This window comes from Phyllobates terribilis, unplaced genomic scaffold (assembly GCF_046119375.1).
Source record: "Phyllobates terribilis strain yellow unplaced genomic scaffold, ASM4611937v1 Scaffold_9__5_contigs__length_417890890, whole genome shotgun sequence".
Classification (NCBI taxonomy): domain Eukaryota; kingdom Metazoa; phylum Chordata; class Amphibia; order Anura; family Dendrobatidae; genus Phyllobates; species Phyllobates terribilis.
In genome coordinates, this window is record NW_027362769.1 from 390148710 (window position 1) to 390164364 (window position 15655).

At 44.8% G+C, this 15655-nt stretch overlaps 1 protein-coding gene across 2 annotated transcripts in view; it reads right to left on the reverse strand.

Moving 5' to 3' along the window:
• LOC141162502 (uncharacterized) overlaps positions 1-8122 on the reverse strand; it is a 104607-nt gene extending 96485 nt beyond the window's left edge. For both annotated transcript variants that reach the window (XM_073648672.1, XM_073648673.1), the window contains exon 1: positions 7985-8122. In XM_073648672.1, coding sequence (XP_073504773.1) covers positions 7985-8030 — 46 coding nt within the window. In that variant the 5' untranslated portion in view covers positions 8031-8122. The remainder of the gene's footprint in view (positions 1-7984) is intronic.
• Between the last annotated feature and the right edge of the window lie 7533 nt (positions 8123-15655).

The following is a 15655-nucleotide window of genomic DNA, read 5'->3' on the forward strand; positions in this document are numbered from 1 at the left end:
GGCAACAGAGTATGAAGCTGGAAGGACAATAAGTGCAATAGGGTTTCATCTGGATAAATAATTAGAAGAATGTGGGCAATGGTGCTCAACTGGTCGGGTTATGTCTGTGCTCACAACCGCTAAGAAGGTTTAGGTTGATGCAGACCCATGCTTCTGGAAACATCAAGGACTGGAATAAAATGGGTTAAAACTGCAAGAAGTCAGGAATCCAAGAATGCTGACCAATAAACCGCATTCTGGGATACCTGACTCCTCATCATCTTTCCGCTGGCATCGCAGTCCATTTTACTTCAGTCCCTTACAATAGGCAATTAGCAGCTTTGTGTTTATCGAGACCTCAGCTCACGCCAAGTGCAAAGATAATAACTTTAATATGTGGGAATGCCAAGATCAGCAGATATGTAAGGAAACATCAGCAATGGACAGTTTTGCACTCGATAGCTGGACAGCTTAGTTATTAGCAGTAGAGATGAGCGGTGTTCGACTAGAACTGTTCGCCAATCTCAAATTCGAGCTGTTTTGGGCGGTGTTCGAGTTGTTCGACGAACCCGAACGATTTGCAAAAAATTCGGCTGTTCGAGGTTATGTTCGATAACTGTTCGTGCACCAAAAGCGTGTCCTGCATGTCTGGCGCTATTTAGAGCACCAATCATGCAGGGATTGTCTGCCACTCACTGTAATGCCACAGCCATGGTGGTTGTGGCATTACAGTGATTACCCAAATCGATGGGAACAGTGCTCACAGTGAAACATGAAAAGCCGGCAATTCAGCAGCGGCGTACACCGGTACCCGACAATTTAGAACAGAAAGAATAGAGAATCACACATACATTAGATAGATAGAAACATGTCAGTCACATATATATGAAGTACAGTGACAGTGTTGCTTACTGTACTTGTCATTTAGTGTAAAGGATTTATTTAAAAAAATAACAGTGTTTTCATGCACCGTCTCTTTAAAAAAGCCGGCCGGCATTTCAGCAGCGGTACCCGACAATTTAGAATAGAAGGAATAGAGAATCACACATAGATTTGATAGATAGAAACATGTCAGTCGCATATATATGAAGTACAGTGACAGTATTGATTACTGTACTTGTCATTTAGTGTTAAAATAAAGGATTTATTTTTAAAAAAATTAGCGTGGGGTTCCCCGCAATTTTAGTCTCTAGCGGAGGTTAAGCAGATGGTTGGGGCAGATGTTTGAAGCCTGGGAAGGGGGTAATACCCACGGAGATTCCCAGGCTACTAATATCAGCCCCCAGCTGAATACATAGCCTTTACTAGCTATTAAAATGGGGGACACCCCAAAAAAAATGACGTGGGGTCCCCCCTAATTTAATAGCTAGCAAAGGCTAGGCAGACAGCTGGGGGCTGATATTAATAGCCCAGGAAGGGAGCCATGAATATTGGCCCCCTCCCAGGCTAGAAACACCAGCCGTCAGCCGCCCCAGAAATGGTGCATCCATAGGATGCACCAATTCTGGCACTTAGCCTCGCTCTTCCCACTGCCCTGTAGCGGTGGCAGTGGGGTAATAGGGCTGGGGTTGATGTCAGCTTATAATGCCAGCTGACATCAAGCCCAGGATAGTAATGGAGAGGCGTCTATAAGACACACCCATTACTAACCCCATAGTCAAAGTTAAAAAAAAACACAAACACCCAGAATAAAGTCCTTTAATTGAAATAAACACACAATTCTTTATTGTTCTAAATTAAACCATACTTACCATCACGCCCATTCCAGCTGAAGCCAACGATCTCCTGCAATAAAAGTAAAATAATAAAGCAACATCATCCTTACCTTTCCATGGTTCCCACGACAGCTTCAGCTCTGCTACATTCACATAACAGGCTGGATCGCAGCAGAACACTGCCATCCAGCTTGCCATGCCGCACACATTGAGAAGCGCAGGCATGCTTGCGCTCCTCAGTGTCTCGCTGTGACGGCATAAAGATGAGCCGAGTTCATGTCCAATGAACTCGGCTCACCTCAGGCACGTCACTGACAGCGTGGGAAAATTCTCCTGCACTCAGCGCTTCAGCGTGAGAATTCTCCCACGCTGTCAGTGACGTGCATGAGGTGAGCTGAGATCATTGGACATTAACTCACCTCATGCACGTCACTGACAGCATGGGAGAATTCTCACGCTGAAGCGCTGAGTGCAGGAGAATTTTCCCACGCTGTCAGTGACGTGCATGAAGTGAGCTGAGTTCATTGGACATGAGCTCACCTCATGCACGTCACTGACAGCATGGGAGAATTCTCACGCTGAAGCGCTGAGTGCAGGAGAATTTTCCCACGCTGTCAGTGACGTGCATGAGGTGAGCTGAGTTCATTGGACATGAGCTCACCTCATGCACGTCACTGACAGCATGGGAGAATTCTCACGCTGAAGCGCTGAGTGCAGGAGAATTTTCCCACGCTGTCAGTGACGTGCATGAGGTGAGCTGAGTTCATTGGACATGAGCTCACCTCATGCACGTCACTGACAGCATGGGAGAATTCTCACGCTGAAGCGCTGAGTGCAGGAGAATTTTCCCACGCTGTCAGTGACGTGCATGAGGTGAGCTGAGTTCATTGGACATGAACTCGGCTCATCTGGATGCCGTCACAGCCAGACACTGAGGAGCGCAAGCAAGCCTGCGCTTCTCAGTGTCTGCGGGATGACAGGCTGGATGGCAGCTTTCTGCTTCGGTCCGGCCTGTCATCTCGATGTAGCAGAGCTGAAGCTGTCGTGGGAACCATGGAAAGGTAAGGATGAGGTTGCTTTATTATTTTTCTTTTATTGCAGGAGATCGTTGGCTTCAGCTGGAATGGGCGTGATGGTAAGTATAGTTTAATTTAGAACAATAAAGAATTGTGTGTTTATTTCAATTAAAGGACTTTATTCTGGGTGTTGTGTTTTTTTTAAATACTTTACTAGAAATTCATGGCGGTCATGTCTAATATTGGCGTGACCCCATGAATTTCGGGCTTAGGGCCAGCTGATAATGCCAAGCTGGCCCTAACCCCTTTATTACCCAGTGAGCCACCGCACCAGGGCCCTGGATGAGTTGGGTACAGCGCCAGAAGATGGCGCTTCTATGAACGCGCCATTTTCCGGGGTGGCTGCGGACTGCAATTTGCAGCGGGGGGGTCCAGAAAGCTTGGGCCTCCCTGCGCTGCAGATTCCAGCCCCCAGCTGCCTAGTTGTACCTGGCTGGACACAAAAATAGGGCGAAGCCCCATGTATTTTTTTTTTTAATTATTTCATTAAATTCATGAAATAATTAAGAAAAAAAGGGCTTCCCTATATTGTTGTGTCCGGCCAGGTACAAATAGGCAGCTGGTGGTTGGGGGCAGCCAGTTCCTGCCTGCTGGACCTGGCTGGACACAAATATAGTGCGAAGCCCCACGTCAATTTTTTTTTAATTATTTCATGAATTTCATGAAATAATTTAAAAAAAAATACATGGGGCTTCGCCCTATTTTTGTGTCCAGCCAGGTACAACTAGGCAGCTGGGGGCTGGAATCTGCAGCGCAGGGAGGCCCAAGCTTTCTGGACCCCCCCGCTGCAAATTGCAGTCCGCAGCCACCCCGGAAAATGGCGCGTTCATAGAAGCGCCATCTTCTGGCGCTGTACCCAACTCATCCAGGGCCCTGGTGCGGTGGCTCACTGAGTAATAAAGGGGTTAGGGCCAGCTTGGTATTATCAGCTGGCCCTAAGCCCGAAATTCATGGGGTCACGCCAATATTAGACATGACCGCCATGAATTTCTAGTAAAGAATTTAAAAAAAAACACAACACCCAGAATAAAGTCCTTTAATTGAAATAAACACACAATTCTTTATTGTTCTAAATTAAACCATACTTACCATCACGCCCATTCCAGCTGAAGCCAACGATCTCCTGCAATAAAAGAAAAATAATTAAGCAACCTCATCCTTACCTTTCCATGGTTCCCACGACAGCTTCAGCTCTGCTACATCGAGATGACAGGCTGGACCGCAGCAGAAAGCTGCCATCCAGCCTGTCATCCCGCAGACACTGAGAAGCGCAGGCATGCTTGCACTCCTCAGGGTCTCGCTGTTACGGCATCCAGATGAGCCGAGTTCATGTCCAATGAACTCGGCTCACCTCATGCACGTCACTGACAGCGTGGGAAAATTCTCCTGCACTCAGCGCTTCAGCGTGAGAATTCTCCCACGCTGTCAGTGATGTGCATGAGGTGAGCTGAGTTCAATGGACATGACCTCGGCTCATCTGGATGCCGTCACAGCCAGACACTGAGGAGCGCAAGCATGCCTACGCTTCCCAGTGTCTACGGGATGACAGGCTGGATGGCAGCGTTCTGCTGCAGTCCAGCCTGTCATCTCGATGTAGCAGAGCTGAAGCTGTCGTGGGAACTATGGAAAGGTAAGGATGAGGTTGCTTTATTATTTTTCTTTTATTGCAGGAGATCGTTGGCTTCAGCTGGAATGGGCATGATGGTAAGTATGGTTTAATTTAGAACAATAAAGAATTGTGTGTTTATTTCAATTAAAGGACTTTATTCTGGGTGTTTGTGTTTTTTTTAACTTTGACTATGGGGTTAGTAATGGGGGTGTCTTATAGACGCCTCTCAATTACTATCCTGGGCTTGATGTCAGCTGGCATTATAAGCTGACATCAACCCCTGCCCTATTACCCCACTGCCACCGCTACAGGGCAGTGGGAAGAGCGAGGCTAAGTGCCAGAATTGGTGCATCCTATGGATGCACCATTTCTGGGGCGGCTGACGGCTGGTGTTTCTAGCCTGGGAGGGGGCCAATATTCATGGTACCCTTCCTGGGCTATTAATATCAGCCCCCAGCTATCTGCCTAGCCTTTGCTAGCTATTAAAATAGGGGGGACCCCACGTCATTTTTTTTGGGGGGGGTCCCCCATTTTAATAGCTAGTAAAGGCTAGGTATTCAGCTGGGGGCTGATATTAGTAGCCTGGGAAGCTCCATGGTTATTACCCCCTTCCCAGGCTTCAAACATCTGCCCCAGCCGTCTGCTTAACCTCCGCTAGAGACTAAAATTACGGGGAACCCCACGCCAATTTTTTTTTTAATAAATCCTTTATTTTAACACTAAATGACAAGTGCAGTAACCAACACTATCACAGTACTTCTTATATATGTGACTGGCATGTTTCTATCTATCTAATCTATGTGTGATGCTCTATTCCTTCTTGTCTAAATTGTCGGGTACCGGTGTATGCCGCTGCTGAATTTGCCGGCCGGCTTTTTTAAAGAGAGCGTCTTCTGAGCAGTTTGTCAGCTTTTGGACACCTTTGAAGGTGTTTTCTATGTGTTTCTATGTGTTTTTGTTTGCCTGCCATTGGTTTTAACGGTGTTCGACGGTGTTCTAAGGTGTTCGACGAACAGTTCCTCGAACATCCCAGTGTTCGACGAACCGAACCCGAACACTACGGGGGTGGCTCAACACTAATTAGCAGCTCTTCACTTTGGTAAAATGGAGGATATGAAGTTCAAGAGATAATAAAAAAAAGTCCTCTCCCTGTTCAGAAAAGTAATGGAGAATGATTTTTTTTTTTCGCAGACCAGAGCAAGATTAGGGAAGAATTCCTTGGCTCATCGTAAATCCTTTCCCCTGATTTCCCCATCATTGGGGTTTTCCAGTTTACCATAATCAAGCTTATTTTTAATAATCATTTCACTTTCACTTCACCACCATTTACAAGAACTCTGCTGTATAAGCATGGGAACAATCCTACTGTCATATACCCAGAGGCTAAAAGGACAGAAGTGCAGGGTAAACACCTCCCGTCAGTTCAGGCTACCTGACAGATCTGTCGGTTGCATGTGCTTGTCTCAAAAATTTAACTTGCACTATATGGGTCCATCGTTGTATATGAATCTATTGGGTGCCCTGCATCCTAGGGCATAGAGAGGGTCCCGAGTAAATCAAAATCTTTCCGTGAGGTCCATATGGCCCAATCCCTTACAAAGTGTTTTGGACTCTGGTCACATTCCTAGAAGACGTCATTAACGTTCTCTGGGGCGACTTTCATAGAAAATGTGGATCTTTAGTACAGAGTATTGGAAGATCTTATAAATAAAAATATATATGGATCAGACTGAATTCAACATGTTGGAGGTTTTTATGATTTATTAACCCCTTCACCCTGGTCGATTTTTCATTTTTTTTCTCTCTTTCTTCCAAGAGCCATAATTTTTTTATTGTTCCATCAATATGGTCATATGAGGGCTTGATTTTTGCGAGATGAGTGGTACTTTTGAATGACACCATTAATTTTATCATATAGTGTATTGAAAAATGGGAAAAAATCCAAGTTTGTTGAAATTGCAAAATAATTTATTATTTACCATATTCACTAAACACTAAAACTGACCTGCTATTATGATTCCTCAGGTCAGTACGAGTTCGCAGATACCAAATATGTGTAGGTTTTGTTTTATTTAAGTGGTGAAAATAAATTCCAAAATTTGTGAAAAAAATTTTTTGCTTATGGTGCCATCTTCCGAGACCAATAACGATTCCATTTTTGGGATCTGAGGCTCGTTGAGGGCTTAATATTTTTGCCTGAGCTGACATTTTTATTGATACCATTTTGGGGTAGATATGATGTTTTGATCGCCTCTTATTGCATTTTATTACAATGTTGCGGAGACCAAAAAAAACGTAATTCTGGATTTTTGATTGTTTTTCTCATTATTCATTTTATTTTTAATGGGGCAAAAAGGGAGATTTGAACGTTTGTGTTTTTTTAAAAAATTTTTATATTTTAAATCTTGTTTTTTTACTGTGTTTAATAGTCCCCTTAGGGGACTTGAAGTTGTGATCCCTCGATTGCTTGGGCTATACATAGCAGGGAATTTGCACTGATATGTATAGTGAAATCACAATCTTTTATGAACGCCGGTCACGGGCCAGCGTTCACAGGAGGATTGTGATGACAGTCACGGGGGTCTTCTGCAAACTCCCAGCTGTCATGACAACTTATCGGCACTTTTTTAAGAGTTGATAACCCCTTTAATGCCACATTCACACCTTCAGTATTTGGTCAGTATTTTACATCAGTATTTGAGAACCAGGAGAGGAACAATCAGAGGAAAAGTATAATAGAAACTCGTCACCACTTCTGTATTTATCATCCACTCCTGGTTTTGGCTACAAATACTGATGTAAAAATACTGACCGAATACTGAAAGTGATAATGTGGACTAACAGGAAGTTTTCTCTTTGTACAGAGGAGGAGTAAAAAGGGCAGAAGCTGCAAGCGACAGCAAGAAAATAATACTTTCATTTCTACCTCTCAAAAGTATTTGCTTAAGGCCACGTTCACACGATCAGTATTTGGTCAGTATTTTACCTCAGTATTTGTAAACCAAAACCAGGAGATGGTGATAAATACAGAAGTGGTGACGAGTTTCTATGAGACTTTTCCTCTGATTGTTCCTCTCCTGGTTTTATCTTACAAATACTGATCAAAAATACTGACCAAATACTGAACGTGTGAAGCAATTATCCACTCTTAAGAAAGTGTCTTGTAAATGACTGTATTCTATTAATACAATAAATACAGATAATACTCATCCGGCTCCCCACTGCTGCTCGGGTCTCAGTGTCGACAGCACACAGCACCGCTGCAGCCAATCACTAAGCTCAGCAGCTTGTGCTGTCTACATCTTGGCTACAGAGAAAACATACTCCATTCTTTTGTATATGAGTATTAAAAATTGTCGTGCGTAGTGCAAAATTTTTAAGTGCTTTTACTATCTAAAGCCAAAACTTCCCATTTTGACAGGATCATGTTTACAAAGCTAAAGCACAGCGGTATAATGACGCCGTTGGGTTAGTGGCCCCCAGTGTCCGTATACAGTGCAGGACACAACATGCAGGAAACTTTCCGTGCTGTATCAGAGTTCCACACCTGCACTACCATTTGGGTGCTAAGAAGGCACGTCTACATATGACACAATAACACTTACCTGTCTGGAACAGCAGAAGAAACAGCAGAAGTTCTAGGAAAGCCATGGAGACGTGTCCTTAGGAGAAAGCTGCCTGCACTGGAACCCAGCGAGGCTGTGCAAATAATGTATGTCACATGGTGTCACGTGAGTCACTGTGCAGGTTAAAGAAATCACCCGTTTAAAAGGAAGAAGAAAAATAATGGATCAGATTTCTGAAAACTGTCTAAAAAGAAAAACCCGTTGTATCCATACTTACAAACTGCAGCGCAGCTTTTATTTTTCAAAAGCACTATAAGGCTAAGTTCACACTGAATTTTTTTAAGGTGTTCAAAAACCACAAGTTTTCCAAGCAGAAACAGTTTCAGGAAATGCTCATTTTTTTCTGAAGTTTTTCATGGAGTTCTTCTTTTCTGGAAGCTGTGCTTCGTGAGTTTTTGAAGAGTTTATTTCTTGAAGCGTTTCTTTGCAGCCTTTTGATTGGAGAGTGACTAGTTTAGAGAGGTTTCCATCAGGATTCGCTTCCTACATGAGACATGCACATTATTTCCACCAGGATTTTTTTTTCTTTTGTCAAAACTTCTTTAGGAAAATAAATGTTTAACCCCTTTACAACCCAAGGCTGTTTGCACGTTAATGACCAGACCAATTTTTACAGTACTGACCACTGTCACTTTATGAGGTAATTACTCTGGAACGCTTCAACGGATCCTGCTGATTCTGAGAATGTTTTTTCATAACATATTGTACTTTATAATAGGGGTAAAATTTTTCTATATCACTTTTTTTCACATTTGTGAAAAAAAATCGGAAATTTGGCGAAAATTTTGAAAATTTCGCAATTTTAAAAATTTTAATTTTCATGCCCTTAAATCAGAGAGATATGTCACACAAAATAGTTAATAAATTACATTTCCCAAGTGTCTACTTTACATCAGCACAATTTTGGAACCCAAATTTTTTTTCTAATAGGGAGCTATAAGGGTTAAAATTTGAACAGTGATTTCTAATTTTACAACAAAATTTAGAAAACCATTTTTTTAGGGACAGAAAATACCCATTTTGACACCATTCTAAAAACTGCACCCCTCAAGGTGCTCAAAACCACATTCAAGAACTTCATTAACCCTTCAGGTGCATCACAAGAATTTTTGGAATGGGGAAGAAAAAAATGAACATTCAACTTTTTTCACAAAAATGTTACTTTAGACCCAATTTTTTTTATTTTCGCAGGAAAATAATGGACCCCAAAATTTGTTGTGCAATTTCCCCTGGGCAAGCAGATGTGGCGCCCCTGAGGGTTCGGTCGCCACAGAGGTATTGCATTTCACGCAGAGGTGTGGTATCTCACTCTCAGGTAAGGAAGGAGTACAGCTCAGGACCCTAACACCTGCATTCACTACACCACATTTCCGGGGGACAGGGCGAGATGGCTCCTACGGGAGAGCACAGTCCCTGGTCCCTGGCTGGAGTGGGGGGAACCACCTAGAGATACGGAACTAAGTAGGGGATGGGGTGGAGGATGTAGATCCTGGGAGCACATGTGTAAGAGCTATAAAAACAAGAAACCATCTTGGTTCAGCAGTCGAGTCCATGGAGTTCCAGTCAGACAGACTGAGGAGAAGCCAGGGAGCAGAGGCTCTGTATGAGCTCTGCTCCACAGGCGGGCCAAGTCAGGAGGCCTGAGCCTGAGAGAGAGGAGAGGGAGCAGGACCGCTCCAGGAATGAGGAGTGAAGGGACCCTAGGGGTACAGGCCGTGCAGAAGGCCACCCGTATGCCCGTTGCTACCAGGAGGTAGAGGGGTCAGGCCAGAACAGGGAATCGGGTCCCTCAACTAGTAGAGAAACCGCAAATGCTTAACTAGGAACCGGAGGCTGCAGTGTTTCAAGTGCTGTAGCCACAAGTCCACATCAGTTGCACTAAGAAGGTAGCCACATAGGACCCAGGGGACGGAACATACGTCGCCCGCCAAGGCCCAAGGGTACCGGATAGAAGTGGCGCTGGGTGTGAACTGCAGGAAGAGGCCAGAGGAAGGTACACAGAACGAGGTCCTGATAAGTGCTCTGGAAATACCTGAGGGTGGACTGAACCCCTCACTGAGTAAGCACAGCACAACAGGGGAAGATTGCTTGGTACCTGTAATCTGAACTACAACAACAGTGAGTAAAGACCCTGGGACTGAACTATCTTGTCTCTGTGTTCCTTGCAGTAGAACGCCTTGCACAATCACCACCATCATCCAGTCACGCTGCCCTGAAGCTGCACTCCTCCTGTGGGGAGTCACATCACCTTGCTGCACATACCACCAGCTTCAGCGAACTGCTCCGCAGCGGCGGTTGCCAATAACCGCATTCCACAGGTGGCGTAGTCGGACATTAACATTTGTACACATAGACTACCCCCTTGGTTTGACCGCCCTGGGTCACGGACCGGGTCACTGCCACGGTGACTACAATCCCCAGCAACTACAGGCCCGGCTCCGGTTACCCCACGGCCCAGGGGGCGCGTCACAGATACCCCATATGTGGGAAAAAAAACACTGTTTGGGCGCACGGCAGGGTTCGGAAGGGAAGGAGCACTGTGTGACTTTTTGAATGTAAAATTTGCTTGAATAATTAGGGGACGCCACGTTGCATTTGGAGAGCCCCTGATGTGCCTAAATAGTGGAAACCACCACTCCCTCCCCCCAGTGACTCCATTTTGGAAACTACACCACTCCAGGATTTTATCAAGGGGTATAGTGAACATTTTGAACCCAGAGGTACAACACAGAATTTGATAACATTAGGTCATCATATTGAATAAGTTGTCATTAGTCTTGAGCGCAAGTGCTCGCTACTTGACTTTGCATCTGGTACTCAGGTATGCACCACGTATCTCGGATGCTCAAGTGACATGCTCGAGTCCCTGCCCGAATGTTTCACGGTTATTAGACACCCAAAAAAAAACATGCAGGGATCGCTCGTACATGGCAGGCAATCCCAGCGACGATTTTTGGCTGTATAACAACGGCAAAACATTTGGGGCGGAGACTCAAGCATGTCACTCGAGCACCTGCTATACTCGGTGTATACCCGAGCACCCAATGCAAACTCAAGTAGCACTTGCGCTCAACATTAGTTGTCATATCATCGGCATTTTTTTTTCTTTACTTCTGAAAAAATCTCAACCCCAACCCTAACCCTAGCCCAACCCTTGCCCAACTCTAACCCTAGCCTAACCCTAACCTAACCCTAACCTTAGCCTAACTCTAGCCTAAGTCTAACTCTAGCCTAAGCCTAGCACAACCCTAACCGTAGCCCAACCCTAACCTAACCCTAGCCCAAACCTTACCCTACACTGTGTTCCAAATTATTATGCAAATAATATTTTCTCAGATTTTCCCAAATTACCTATAGTTCAGTGTGTAATAACCTGCTAATGCTTATAATTTCAAAAATGACCATTTTTTTGTTCTTTATTAAAATGAAAAGGTTGAAAACTCTGCTGTGCATAATAATTTGGAACATGCATTTTGAGTGCAGTTTGAGTGTTTTATTTTTTAAAAATATACTGTTATCATAGGCAGTTTGTACAAAAACCTTTCAATTGTACTCTAATAGTAATTTGACTGAAAATTACAATGACTGCAATTCATAGGCAATTTGGGAAAATCTGAGAAAATATTATTTGCATAATAATTTGGAACACAGTGTAGCCTAACCCTAACCCTAGACCGATGCTAACACTAGAGTTTATTTTTTACGCCGTTCCTCGTGCGGTATAAGTGATTAGACGTCTTTATTCTTTGGGTCGGTGCGATTACAGCAATACCAGAATCATATCAGGTTTTTATGATTGACAGCTGTCACACACTAAGGGTATGTGCACACGATGCAGAAATGAAGCAGAAAATTTCTGCATCATTTCTGCATCTCCCTGGCAGAAAAAACGCATGCAGATTGTGCATGCGTTTTTCCTGCAGAATACATGCGGATCCACATGCAGATTCACATGCGTTTCCGCATGCAGATTGACAAGCGCTTTCCAGGCGATGTTAGCATCACCTGGAAAGTGCTTGATAACTAGGTCACACTGTATAAATCCATGCAAACAGCAACCAGCAAACAGCATGGATTTATATAGTGTGACCCGAGAGAGTGTATATACTTACCTCCGATGGCCCGCGCTGTCCTGCTCAATCTGTTCTCCCTCGCCGGCAACTTTGAATTGAAAGACCTGCCGACGTCAGCGTCACGTGACCCGTCACATGACTCTGACGTCACCGCAGGTCCTACAACTCACTGCAAGTGCCGGGAACCAAGCGGGAGCGCTGCGCGGGCCGACAGAAGGTAAGAATACATTTATTTTTTATTTTATTCTTTTTTTACAGCTTTTTTAATGGTACCTGGGTGTGGAGGAGACTCTCCTCTCCTCCACACCCGGGTACCATCCGCACATTAGAACGCACCAATTACGCAAGTACAAATGCTGTCTTGCGGAATTGGCGCGTTCTAATGCAAGTCAATGGCGGCGAAATCGCCGCGTTTCCGCAAAATTAATTGACATGCTGCGGATTTTTGACCGCAGCGTTAACGCTGCGGAAAAATCCGCATCATGGGCACAGCACATGCGGATTTCCATTGGGGAACATTGCTTCCCTTCTACCATGCGTTTTTCATGCGTTTCCGCGGCGTTTACGCAACTGCAAAAACGCCGCGGAAACGCATGAAATACGCATCGTGTGAACACAGCCTAAAAGACGCATTTTTTTCGCAAAGACTAGTTTTTGCATCGCCATATTTTGAGAGCTATAATTTTTCCATATTTTGGCTGACAGAGTCATGTGACGGCTTGTTTTTTGCAGGACAAGTTGACATTTTTACTGGTACCATTTTCGGGCACGTGACATTTTTTGATCGCTTTCTATTCTGATTTTTAGAAGGCAGAATAAACAAAAAACAACAATTCAGGAATTGTTTTTTTGTTTGTTTTTTATGCCGTTCTGCGTGTGGTAAAATTGATAAGGTAGCTTTATTCTTCGGGTCAGTACGTTTACAGCGGTACCACATTTATATATTTTTTTATATTTTGGCGCTTTTACACAATAAACACTATTTTATAGAAAATAGAATAGTTTTTGCATCGCTTTATTCTGAGAGCTGTAACTTTTTTATTTTTCGGTTGTTGGAGCTGTATGGCGGCTTTTTTTTTGTGGAACAAGATGACGTTTTAAGCGGTACCATTTTTATTTACATTCGTCCTTTTGATTTTTTCATTTTTTTTAAATATTTTTACAATTTTTGTTTTCACTTTCTTACATTTTTATTACTTTTACACTTTGTCCCACTATGGGACTTTCACTTTTTGCAGCCTGATTGGCTGTATAGCACAGGAATGCAGAACCGTCCCTGTGCTATACAGGCTGTCAGCGCTGCACACGGAGATGTTACTTTGGTCATGGACTGCACATGACCAAAGCAACTTCCTGCCTCCTGGTGACCCGGATGTTGTCAAGAAGACGTCGGGTCACCATGGCAACACCCGGGACCGGACTCAGACGCTGCGGGACGCCGTCAGAGAACGTAAGTATAGCGCTTACCTCCTCCTGCCACTGGGATGCTGTGATCGATTTCGATCGCAGCATTTCGGGGGTTAATATGCCGGCAGCGGTGCGGAACCGCTCCTGGCACATAGCACCGGGTGTCAGTTGTAACAATCAGCTGACACCCGGCAGCGATCTCGCCCGCACCGCTTGTGTGCAAGCGAAATCACCAGGGCGTATTAATTCGAATCAGGCCCATAAGGCCCAGGGCACAGATATGTATTAGTACGTCTTGGGCCAGAAAGCGGTTAAAAAACCCTCATATGAACAGCGAAGTGGATTTCCCACAGAAATTAATTGTAAAAGTTTTCCAAGAATTTTTGAAGAGGATTTTAGAAAAGAACGACTTCAAAAGACAACTGAAAAATAGCTTGAAAGACTCTTCCTATTCATGTCTATTGTAAAATCATGTTTTAAATTGGGTTATAGTTTTTCAGATCAAAGGCTAGGGGCCTTTGATCACTGCCTGCATCTCTCGCTGTGAACAGGTAACTGAAGCGGGTTATCTGATGGAGAGCAGACATGGAGGGTGTCTACAGAGGAATTAACAAGTAACTGTCATTGTTGGATACCATTTGCACCAGCACATGCCCCCTTATGCCTTCACTGGCACATAAGTGTTAAACAGGAGTCAATTCTTTCCTGTGCAGCTACTCTGTCTGTACTTCATAAACAATATTTTAAGTTTTTTTGTATTATAATTCTAGTTTTACAGAATCCATAGATAATTATTAGTGATGAGTGTGACGCGCCCCCTGGGCCATGGGGTACCCGGAGCCGGGCCGGTAGATGCTGGGGGTTGTAGTCACAGTGGCGTTGACCCGGTCAGTGACCCAGGGCGGTCAATCCAAGGGTAGTGTAGGTGTGTAGGTTATATATAATGTCCGACTACGCCACCTGTGGAGTGCAGCTAATGAGGCCGCCACTGCGGAACAGTCCTCTGAAGCTGGTGGTTTGGCAGCAAGGGTGGTATAACTCCCCACAGGAAGAGTGTAGCTTCAGGACAGTGTGTGTGGATGATGGTGGTTGTGCAGGGTGTCTAGGTGCAGAAATAACCACAGAGTCCGTACAGTGCAGTCCCAGGGTCTTTACTGATGACACTTTAAACAGGCCTGGACTGGAGTACTGGCTAGTGATAAGAGTCCGGTCAGTCTGGGATCAAGCATAGAGCCCTCCTGGGTTGTAGGCCTGCCGTTCTTACTATACTCTTTGGCTATTCTGCTTGTAGCTGTGTTGTAGCCCACGTTCCTGAGTGTAACGTGCTGTGCTCACCCATATGGCTGGCAACTTTGGCCTTGTGGATGCCTCGCTCCTCCTTGGCGGTACTGGTCCCTCGGTGCTGCTGAGCCTCCGGGCGTCTGATGGGGGCCAGGAGACCTGCAATCTCCTGCCCTACGGTATCTGCTGCTGGGTCTGGAATCCCCCACAGCCTCGGACTCCGGTGTCCGGTTCTCTGTGTATTCTGGCTAGGACGAGCTAGCTCCAGCTCCAGTCCCTATCTCCTCACTCCTTGATGTCCTCTCCTCGACTCCTGACACTAAGCTAAACTAACCCCACCTCCAGAGCCAGTTTCCAAGGGGAGGGTCCTCCCCTTGCTGGTCTAGAGCCAGGAAGTGTTGCATGTATTGTGTTTCTGACCAGGAAACCCCTGCTTGCCTCCAGACATGGCATTACTTCTTTTGAGGGAAGCAATACCACTGTGGCAACCAGACCCTCTGGGGTGCCACAAGTGCAAGTGCTCATTACTCGAGTTTGCCTAGGGTGCTCCATTATGCACCGAGTATCAGGGTACTCGAGTGACTTGTTCGAGTCCCTGCAGGGGCATGTTTTGCAACTCTTAGACAGCCACAAACCATGCGGAGATTTCCTGATATACACGGGCAATCCTCGCATGTTTTGTGGCTGTCTAACAGCAATACCCTGTGCATAGCCGAACACCCTAGGCAAAATATAGTAACAAGCACTTGCGCTCATCACTAATAATAATGTGTATATATATATATATATATATATATATATATATATATGTGTGTGTATATGTAGCACCCTGAGGATTCGGCTGCTACAGGGGTATTGCACCTCAGCCAGAGGTGTGATATTCCACTCC